The sequence below is a fragment of the Carettochelys insculpta genome, chromosome 9 (genome assembly GCF_033958435.1).
Source record: "Carettochelys insculpta isolate YL-2023 chromosome 9, ASM3395843v1, whole genome shotgun sequence".
Lineage (NCBI taxonomy): Eukaryota > Metazoa > Chordata > Testudines > Carettochelyidae > Carettochelys > Carettochelys insculpta.
Window position 1 is genome coordinate 384,493 of NC_134145.1, and position 11,285 is coordinate 395,777.

Below are 11,285 nucleotides of genomic sequence, written 5' to 3' on the forward strand. Positions count from 1 at the left end.
TCTTTTTTGTGGCTAATCCTATTGGTATGAAAGGAAAAACTACACCAAATGCACAATGCTTAGAAAGCGGGGAGCCCACTCTTTCTGCCACACAAATTTCAGCACTGGAAACAACACCCAAATACACCCAAGAGAGTTCAGATGGCCTCTCTTCACATTGGTCAGGTCAATCCTGGATGTGGTTCAACACAGGCACATCACAGAATTCTCAAAGATTCCAGATCATCATTTTCTTCCTTCTTGAGCATCCACCAAAGAGGCAAAATTCACTAAAGGCCACAGATCGGCTTTTACAAATCAGTGCAGTAGAGTGATTTTGTGAGGCAGAGATGTTCTCCGGCAAAAGAGATGAGAACAAAGCAGTGTTAGATTTGAAATACCCAAACAAGTTAATAACACCGAATTTAAGATGGACACCCTTAGTAGACCATACTAGTTGGCCATCTGCCAAGGGGATTACTTTACATCAATTGATTTGAAGACCTATCTTCATGTGACAAGCCACCAGAAGCATAAAATATTTCTATAATTTGGTAATGGGATCAATGATTTTCCACACAAAACACTGCCTTTCAGGCTGCCATCCTCATGACGAATGTTCATGAAAGTCCTCATTGTTCTGGTCTTTCTCAGGTTTCTTCCCAAGGAATTTTGTCTCAACTGAGACAATCCCTCAGGAAAATCCGAGAAATATGAGGATCTAGTCTTCAGAGAAAATGGGCAAATTTATGTTTTTTCTACCCCCAAAAAAGATAGCTCTGTGTAACTTATGGTTAAAGGTCTCTGCAGTAGTTAAATTTTTTGTGCTGTTCATAATTTTCTCGTGTTAAGTATTACTTTTGCAATGTGCTCATGCAGCTTGAGACTTTCATTTTTCATTTTCATTTGTCTTCCAAATTTTGCAGGGGCAGGGGTTTGCTAGTTTTGGAAGCATCTCAAAACTGAAGTGATCTTTGGAAGACAGAGGCTACTCCCACATCAGCCACTTAATCAGCTTTGATTTTGTCCCCTACAGCTACAGACAGACAAGACCCACAGTGAGGATTTGTGCACCTATCCCATCAAAGAAGGGCAAATTTTCAGTTAAGCACTCACAAGTTCTCCCAAACTTCCCTCCAGCCTGGTGAGAAGATCTCCCCCTTGCTCTTACATAAGTTTTGGATCACACAGCAGGGTACTACCATGAGGGAAATATTGCTTTCATTGAGGTCTAACCACGTCAGAAGACTCCTGAACCTGGTTTTTAAATGGCCAAATGATCATTTACTACTATTCTGCACTTACTCAGCCTGTAGTTGTCCAGGCTGCCTGCGTATGGCTTCATGAACAAAGGGAGCAAGGGGTAAGCTGGATCTCCCAGCATTACTACTGGCATCTCTACGTCTCCAATGGTGATTTTCTGGTCAGGGAAGAAAGTTCCATTCTGCAGCTTTCTGAACAGACCAGATTTCCTAAAAAAGTGCACATCATCCACTTTTCCTGATCATCACACGTTGATGTCTGTGAAATGACCCTTGGATCTATCAGTGCATGCAGGACCATCAAGGCATACCCCTTGTGGTATATATACTCTGTGGCAAAGTGGTCTGGTGCCAAGATAGGGATGTGCATTCTATCTATTGCCTCACTGCAGCTAGAGGACCCTATTGTGGCAAAACCATCCACTATATCCTGCACATGTCTCAGAGTCACTGTCCTTCATAGAAGAAGGGTATTGTTTGCCTTGGCAAGCTGGATCACAGCAGCCCCCACTGTAGATATGTCAACTCCAAAATGATTTCCCACTGACTCACAGCTGTCTGTTGTTGCAAACTTCCACAGAGCTGTTGCCATTCAATTCTGAATTCTCATTCTGGTATTGCTGCACTTCAGGGTGGCAGACAGCAATTTGCAAAGTTCCATGAAAGTGGCCTTACATATACAGAAGTTTTGAAGCCTTTGGTGATTGTCCCATACCTGCAGAACCATGCAGTTCAACCAGTCTGAGCTTGTTTCATGGCACCAGAACCAGCATTCCACTGTATAGAAATCTGAGTGCAACCAGCATCTTTCCGTTCTTCCTCTCCTGTGTTGCAAATTTGTGTATGTCCGTGTCCTCCTCAGAGTCTTCATCACTCTGACAGCTGCTTAGGTGCTGCACACACCGCAGTGCAATGCATTATGTGCTCATAATACTTGCCACAACAGTTTGAAGCTGAATGGGTTGCACACTAGCCTTGCAATGGCATCTGCACTGATGCCTAGTTTGAAAAAAAGGGGCACAAAAACACTTTTGTTGCCATTGCTTTCAAAAGGAAAGGGGAGGAGAAAAGTGCACTATGGGAGGCTCTCAAAACACACACCCAGAACCATCTGTGGCACTTTTTTGTCCTGTCAGACACTGGGAGCTTAACTCACAATTCAAGAGGGCAGCACATCCCCCCCTTTGCCTCTCTCTCCCAGCCCAGACTAACTGCTTTCCAACTCCCAGTTTCAATTCAAACCCCTCAGACTCCACCTCCTCCTTTGTCTGCAGTCCAGAGGTGTCACCAGGTCACCCAGGCCACCCTCAGCAGGAACCCCACACCCTCTGTGAGCCACTCACATACACACATATCCCCCACTACATCACACCAGCATCGACAGGCGAGCAGTCCCCACCAACCTTACAGCACTCAAGACTCAAGTGAGTACAAGGACTTCAGCTATACAGTTTGCATAGCCAAAGTAGATTCACAATGGGGGTTAATGCAGACAAAGTCTGTGGGTGATTAACTCTTGGAACCAACTCCCAAGGGAAGTTGTGGCTTCTTTATCTCTGTTTATATTCACACTAAAAAAACAAATCGACAGGGCCAGACAAATACCCAGAGACCAGCTACCCATGATAGGCCCAAAAAAGCCAAGAACAGAACACCACTGGTCACCACCTACAGCCCCAACTCAAACCACTGCAATGAATTATTAAAGACTTACAACCGATCCTTAATCAGGATGCCACACTCCAGAATGCCCTAGGTAACAACCCTGTTCTCTCCTACAGACAACCTCCCAGCCTTATGAAGATTCTCCCCAACAGCCAGAGTCTATACCGCAGGAACACCGGTCCTGGAACTTTTCCTTGCAACAAAGCCCGCTGCCAGCTTTGTCCACATATCTATTCTGGAGATACCATCACTGGACCTAACCAGATTATTTGCAGAATCACAGGCACATTCTCATGTTCCTCAACCAATATCATATATGCCATCATGTGCCAACAATGCCCAGATGCTTTCTATATTGGACAGACTTCAAACTCTCTCAGACAAAGAGTTAATGGGCACAAAACAGACATAAAAATGCTCCTGATCCACACACCTGCTAGTCAACATTTTAATGGAGTGGGCCATTCTATTAATGACAAGAGTTTGCATGTTACTGAAGAGGAATTTTCCACAACACTGTTGAAAGAGAGGCTGCTGAACTCTTTTATATTCAAATACGACACATCAACACGTGGTTTGAACCAGGATGGGAATTTTCTGGGTCGCTATAGGGGCTCATTTGCGTACTTGGCTTAATCTAATTCTTGACCTCCCCCGCTACTTCTGCCCCTCTACTCTCTGCTTTGCTCACCTTGATCATTATTTTTCTGATTTGTCCACCTTGATTACTGTTTTTGGTTCTCTGTGTCTTAAATATGGAGTCTGTTCTGGTATGGCTATGGTCTGAAGAAGTGGGTCTGTCCCATGAAAGTTCACCAAATAAATAATTTTGTTAGTCTTTAAAGTGCCACCTGACTGCTTTTTTGCTTTGATAGTATATAGACTAGCAGTTTTCTCTCTGTTACTATATTCACACTGGATGGTTTTCTGTAACACACTTTAGCCCACAGTTTTCCAAACTGGCGGGGGGCGTGCCAAAATTTGAGGGGGGGCAGGGGGGGCGTGAGGCAACCCAACCTCCCCCAGTCCAAGAAAGAGCCAGCCTTTGCTTCCAGCTCTCAGCCCCTGCCATTTTACATGGGGCGACCCAGAGCAACTGCTATTAAAAGCAGGCAGCTGGCAAAGACCCACATGAAGCTTCCTGTCTCCTGCAAAGGAGTGTGGGTTGGGGGGAAGAGAGGATGGGGTAAATGGGTGACTGGGGGAGCCTGGCTTCGGGGGAAAGGGAGAGGAAGGAGGAGCGGGTAAGAGCAGGGGGCTGTTGGTGCCTGGCTTTGGGGGAGGAGAAGGGAGGGGTGGGGCTCAGGCAGGCAGCTCACAGGGCTTGGGTGGCCAGCCCTGGTAGCTCAGGGGACCGACCCACAGCTTGGATGGGCTGCTTGGGCAGCTGGTGGGAGATCAGGCAGCTGGCCCTGGTGGCGGGCGATCTGGCGGACACCTCTGGCAGTGCACGGCTTAGATGGTGGGTGGCTGCCACAGCCAGCTCTGCCAGCTGGAGCTTCACCAGACACTCACAAGGTAGGGGCTGTTGCCGTTACCCTGGCAGGTCCACAGCCAGCCTCTGGGCTGGGATGGCGCATACACAGTGCCCAGCACCCCGCTAAGAACTGCAGTTGGTGTCTGCAAGGCCCGGGCTGCACCTGCAGCTCTGGGGCCATGCCAGCAGCCCATTCGGGGTGGAGCTGGTGCCCATGGGGCCAGGGCAATATCCAGCATGGGGCTGGAACCAGCCTTCATAGCCTGTGACTGGGCTGGTGTCGGCCCAGCAGGGGTCAAGGTCCAATAGGAGGTAAGCGGTCCCCGGAGGTAGGTAAGGCTCTGGCGGTTGGCACGGGGCAGGGCAGCACGGCTCCACTGAGTCTGCTATCCGCTATTTTTCTGGCAACCCCATTCGTAAATTAGTACACAATCCATTCAATGCTGATGTCGATACATTGCCAGAAGTATTGCAAGAACAAGCACTTGAAATAAAATATGGTGTGCAAAAGATAATTTTGAAAACTCAAGTTTGGAGGAATTTTGGATAAAATATTTCCCAATGTACTTGCAAGTTGGAGAAGCACTTCATATTATTGTTCCATTTTTGTCAACGTACTTTTGTGAAAAAAGCTTTTCAAGTTCAGTCACGTTAAAAACAAAACAAAGAAATCGACTGGATGTCAAAAATGATTTGCATTGCGCACTTTCATCTTTCAAACCCAGGATTTCCCAACTTGTGAAGATGCAGCATCATCCTTCATATTAAATTCATTTTGTTTCTGCCATTTCTGATGTTAAATTACATTTTTATTAAATTTTTGGGCCAAAAGAAAACATTTGTGCTTATTTTTAATTTTAAATAACATTTTTATATCACGTTTTTGTGTTTATTTTAAAATTACAAATTGAATTTTTTCTAAGAAGGGGGGTTGGATGATGGTAAAAGAACAGGTGAGGGGGCATGAGTGTGTCTCAAAAATCAAAAGCGGGGGTGTGATGCTGAAAAGTTTGGGAACCACTGCTTTAGTTAAACAAAAGGCACTTGGCTCAATACAGAGGAAAGCAGATGAAATCAAACTGGCCTGGATCATGAAGACTAGATTAGCTCTAATGGTGCCCTCCAGCCTTAAACTGTGAATCCATGAAGTGAATGAATGAATATGTCTAGTGTGTTATATAAAGGCTATTTTATTACCATATTAGAGAAATAGGCAGGATGGCAATTTAATACTGGAATAAAGGTGGCAGCAAAGATGAAGAGAGAAAGAATGAACATAATGTGAAATGAATGCAAAATAACAAGGCAATTTCGGGCTCCATATCGCTGGCATGATGTCCTAGAGTTGGAATGGGGAATCTACAGCTCACAAACCAGATCTAGCCTGTGACCTGCCTTGCGCTGGCTCACAGGGCTCAGGGCTCCTTCCTACCCCCCACCCACACCTCAGCCAGGCAAGCTGGCAATCCAATCACATGGTGAGTCTCAATTCTGTTCCCTTCCATTCTCAGCTCACTCCTGCACCCTACCTCTCCCCCATATCATACCCCACCCCACCCCACCCTCCTATACCCTATTCCCTCCAATACATTGAACCCTCATTTTTGGCCCCACTTCAAGAGCATGGTGGGGCTCCACAAATTCTACTAGCCACCAGAAATGTTATTCCAGCCTGGGGCTGAAGCCCTAAACCTTGACACTTGTCCCACCCTTCCCCGTGAGGCTGGTGCACAAGGGGTTTGATATGAATGTTCTCCAGCACCACCCTCCTCCGCTTCTCAAGTCAGGCCATGTCTGTGAGGGTTTTATTTCTTTTTCTGCTCATTTGGGGGCCAGGTCAGCAAGGAGTTTTCTTCTCACTTGTGTGACCCCCACAACTGATTTTTTTGTGGGTCAGCAGCCCACAACCCAGAAAAGGTTCCCTAACCCTATCCTGGATCATGGCAAGGACAGGCCCTAATTATCAGGTTATGAAGCAACTTTATCACCAATGAACAGCAACTAACTGCACACTGAGCATTTTCACAGACATTAAAATATTCAAAAAGGCCTTCCATAACAGGTCTCACTGATGTTGGGCAGTGAATAAATGAAATGGGAGGGGGAAAACAGAAAAGGTACAATAAATGATTTTGAAGATAAAAGAAATGAGGACAGCATACTAGTCACATATGCACTGTGTGCGCACAAACCAATTTTTGTGTAAGAGTGTCATGAAGGAGTGCAAGGAAGTGGTTAATCTCTCCTGCCATGCTTGAATCCCAGGTGAGCCAATGGGAGTGAAGTAATTCTGTTTAAACTGAGAACAACTGTGCTTCGGATATATGGAGATACACATCATAGAACTAGAAAGGACCTTGGCAGCTCATTGAGGACAGTCCCCTACTCTCTTGGCAAGACCAGGCACCATCCGTGTCTTAAGAAGAGTCTGTGCCTCACACCAAATGGTTGGCTACTGAATTACAGGTTTTTGAGACCAAGCTCTCTCCTGAAGGGGGATTAAGAGCTCGGGATACCCCCACAGGAAGATGTGCAAGCCTCTTCTTGGGGTGGTAGGGGGGTCTCACACTCAGTGATGGCAGCAAAACTACCCCAAGGGCCAGGAAATCTGTGACCCTGAGAAGTTTTAAGGTAAAGCCTCTTTACAGGCAAGGTGTTTAAGTCTTCGCAGGGCCCCACTTTCTGCACGCACTCAGAGTGTAGAGTGGTGAGAAGACCCTGACAGGGCATATAAGAATATGCCTGCATGTACACATAAATATTGAACTGTGCATATATGGTCATTGGAGAGAATGAATGTCTGTCTCCTTGATAGTGCATGTGGCTAGGTCTCTGAAAATCTGTGGAAGAGAGCATTTTTACCAACAAGTGTTAACAGAAAGCCCAAGCCCAAATGGCTGAATAGTACCCACAGAGATGAACTGTAGAAACCTGAACATTTCTTGCAAACACAGTGCAAGACAGTGAATGTGCTCTCACAGCCTACCCTGCAATAGGGAAATGCTCCTGCAAACATCTTTTATTTTCATGTCACTGTGAGGACTTAATGCCAGAGTCACACCTTAGACCCTTAGTGAGATCTGACACATGCATAATGGCACCAGGCTTTATTACAGCAAAACAAGAAACGGCCTTGTGAAATGGTTTGTAACAATAACATGAGGCTCTATTAATTATTCAATTGCATAAATTGTTAGCATAAAACAATCATTTCTGATTGTTAATAGTAGGATGAGCTGGAATGCAATAGGAATCTTTAGTCTGTATCCCTAAATATAAACAAAAGCTGAGACCTGCTCAGGCAGTGACTACTCGACCTGCATTCCACAGGCTATACAGAAAAGGAATGTAAGAGACTGCACCACCTATTGAACTGAGCTGACTTCTACCTCCTTCCCATGGATGCACTAACCAGGCCATGGCTGCAGCAAGACTGGAAGCTTTCTACTTGGGATCTTTAGATACAGTTCTAGCCACTTTTACCTTTTCACACTTGTGGGGCTGGTCAGGCTGCCTGGATACCTTCAATGCTGAGACCAAGTTCCCACTGCCTCTGGCAGGCTTCAGGTTCTCTTGTGACATTTGGTCTTCCTGCTCAACGAGGACTCTGATGGAATGAATGGGCAGGGGGTATCCAGTGGCTCACTGTGCTAAGAAGGTGAAGGGGCTGCTGAGAGATAGAAGTAGGTCATTTTTCTGAACATTTCCTTAATCTGGGACACACTCCAGAACAGCGAAAGTGAAAATCAGAGTTCTGCTATCAGTTCACAGCTCTGATGCAGAGGAAGAGATGTTACTTTAAAGTAAAATAGTTCAAAGGCACCTGTCATGCATCAATGCCAATTACATTTGCATTAAGCAAAGACATTACCAGGTTTCCACTTCCTTAGAGCAGGATATTATTCCCAGCTCTCTAGCTGTTCACCTCAGGAAGTGATAGCACTGATTATAACACTGCAGCATGTCCCCCATAAACTGCTGAGTGACCTGGGAAATGAAGAAAGTTTTGGAGATATGGATCTCATGTCAGTTACTGAAATAACACTTGTACTTCCAAAGTCCTGCCCAGACATGTCTGCTCTGACACCCAGAGTCAAGGCTAAAGCTCTGCAACACATCAGAAGGTGATCATACTAATGAGATTACTCTGACCCAACATTAATGCAAAGGTTTGCGTTTGAGGTTCCAGAACCAGCTACTTTGGGTCCTCAACCCACATTCTCCAAGGGTTAAACTAGAAGCAGTAAATGTGGACATAACCATCTTCTTGTACGAGGACAAGGCGCCCATCCTCATCAACAGCAAGGACACGGGGTCTCTTCAGATGACTCTGGTTGCTCAACACTATCTCTCCCGTCACACCATCTGGTGAATATTTAATCACTTTCAACTGATCAACCACAAAAATGTTATTGGAGGCATCTACGCATATGCTGAATGGCTTTGTCAGCAATGAGTTTGAGGTCTTCAGCACATTGAGGATCAATCCAGACTTCTCAATGATGACAATCTGCTTCTTGATGAAATCTGAGACAATGAATTCTTCCCAGGCATTAACCGCAATGAAAAGGAACTTCCCCCCATGATAATCTGTGGGCTCCACCCTTCCCACACAGTGTCCTGAAGGGCTGTAAAGGGAGATTGAACATAGTGTGCCCTCACTCACTGCAACATAGGAGTCCTCATAGGAGGTGATGGCATAGGAAGACTCAGATCCCCTTAGCAGCAATTTGTGCAGAAACTTGCCCTCAAGGGTCAGGAAGAAGAGAAAGGAATCTGAAGAACAAGCCAGGACATCTCCACAGAGTGAAATACCACAGAAGACTCCACCCTCATCTGGTAGAGGAATTGATTGCTGAAAGCAGCCGCCAGCACTGTACTGCTTTATCTCATCGTTCTCCTGATCCAACAGGAGAATGCCACCTGCATCAGGCAGAACAGCAATCCCTGTAATATTGGGCTTTCCTAGAGAGAAGCACTGGTTTACCTCAAAAGTGCAGGCATGCTTAAGCCTTTTACTGCGTTTGCTACAAGAGGGGTTCTTGGCAGGGGTGTCAGGGGTACTCTCCTCAGAGTGTGGGCAGAAGTCTTCCTCTGACTCCAAGGATGAGTCTGGGTCCTCCTCAGACTCCTCACTGGGAGAGGCAGATGCCTCACTATCTGGCTCAAAAACAGTTTCCATGTCTCCTTCAAGCTGCTCCCTAGGAAACACTAGACTGAAGAGTGCTGCCTTCGACAGTATTTCCGGCTGATCCCAGGCTATAGAAAGTTCAGGGATCTGGCTCTCTAATTTCTGTGGGATATATGTCTGGAGCTCCTGAATCCGATTCCTTATCATGCCCTCCAGGTGTAAGATCTCATAGTCCTTTCCCACATAGAGGACCCTTTGAGAGAACTCCCTGGTGCTGACTGCTTTATCTCTTTGACTCTGGAGCTCATCTTTCACCATGCGACACCCTTCCATTTGCTGAGTTAGGAAAGCAGACAGCTCGCCCAGAATGGCTTCTTTCTGGGCCAGGAGGTAGGAGATAACATCATCTACATACTTGGTGATCTTCTCTTTTATGTTCTCTCCCGATGTTGTCAACTTATCTATCGTCTCCTCCACAGCTTTTTCCTGCTCAGTGATGCATTTTATCGTTCCTGCCAAGCTGTCAATTAGCTGCTCAACAGAAGGCCTTTCCCGCTGCACAGCATTTGCCATGGAGACCACCTTGTGCTGGAAATGATCTAGCATACGGCAGTCCCTGCAGATGGGAGTGCTACAGGTGTCACAGAAGAAACGGAGTGCTTCCTGTTGATGGTCCTGGCAGCACTGCTCCTGCAGCAGCCTCATCTCAGCATCATGCTCCCCAGCTAGAAACTCCTCAAGCTTCACTACCTTGTGATGAAGAGTGAGACGGGAGCAGCAATGGCCCTGGGTGCAGGACTGACACAAGAAATCTTTGCAGTCTAGGCAACGAGCAGTGGCAGTCAAGATCTTCTGGGCATCTGAGCAGACCGTGCAGGCCAAGTCCCTGTTGTGTTTAATCTGGAATAATTCTAGGAGGCTGTTGATGAAGAAGTTGGTTTTCAGACTTGAGGCGCCCCCTGGGACATCTGTTTGCAGTCGGCACTCAGGACACTGGAGGACTCCATCCCTCACTATGGGTTCCAAGCAATGCTGGCAGTAACTGTGCAGACATGGAAGGATCTTTGGCACTGTGTACAGATCATAGCAGATTTTACAGGTCAGGAAATCCTCCCGGATTAATTCTTGTAAGGACAGGACGGTTAGAGCCATTGTCCCATCCAACTGAGGCCTGGAAACAAAACAAAGAAAAGTCAAAATGCACCACTCTTATTTCTACACACATTATCTGGGTGACAATCCCACTGAAGGCTGCAATCCCAAGGGCAAAAATATAGGTTGACATATGGGTGCAAAAGGGGAAAGAAAGAAGCAAATACGTCAGAGAAAGGAGAGGATAAAAAACAGCATCACCAACTTGTCTGCGTATTTCTGTCCTTGCACTTACTTCGGTTTAACTGGATGTGTATCTTTAAGTGAACACCTGTTGAAACTTCTGCTTCATGCCACTATGCACAAGTGTTTGAATCTACTCACCCAAGAGACATCTTTTTTTTATCCAAGATATCAGAGCTTTCCCTTGATGAAAATTCTGGGTGAGCAGGACAGCTTTCTGTAAAATCTCTATATCCTATACTTTAGGCATGACACAGGACATTTTCCAAGCCATTAAAATATGGTGGGTACATCAGGTGATACCAGCACATACCAGTATACACCATTGGGAAGAAGCAGGTACACAAAATGCTAGGGACCTTGGTAATGTTGATGATACCAATATACCAATTCATGATACCAATATAGGTCCACCCGAAGGGGCTAGATCTCCTGA

The 11,285-nt window shown here is 45.9% G+C and overlaps 1 protein-coding gene across 1 annotated transcript; it reads right to left on the bottom strand.

Moving 5' to 3' along the window:
* Positions 1 to 8,617: 8,617 nt before the first annotated feature.
* Positions 8,618 to 10,666, bottom strand: LOC142017894 (E3 ubiquitin-protein ligase TRIM56-like). Its single transcript, XM_075003229.1, has one exon. The coding sequence runs from the start codon at positions 10,664 to 10,666 to the stop codon at positions 8,618 to 8,620; it is 2,049 nt and encodes a 682-aa protein (XP_074859330.1).
* Positions 10,667 to 11,285: the final 619 nt, after the last annotated feature.

What these genes read in the sequence shown, in the direction of transcription:
- LOC142017894 (XM_075003229.1), bottom strand. Translation starts at nt 10,666, where the DNA reads ATGGCTCTAACCGTCCTGTCCTTACAAGAATTAATCCGGGAGGATTTC.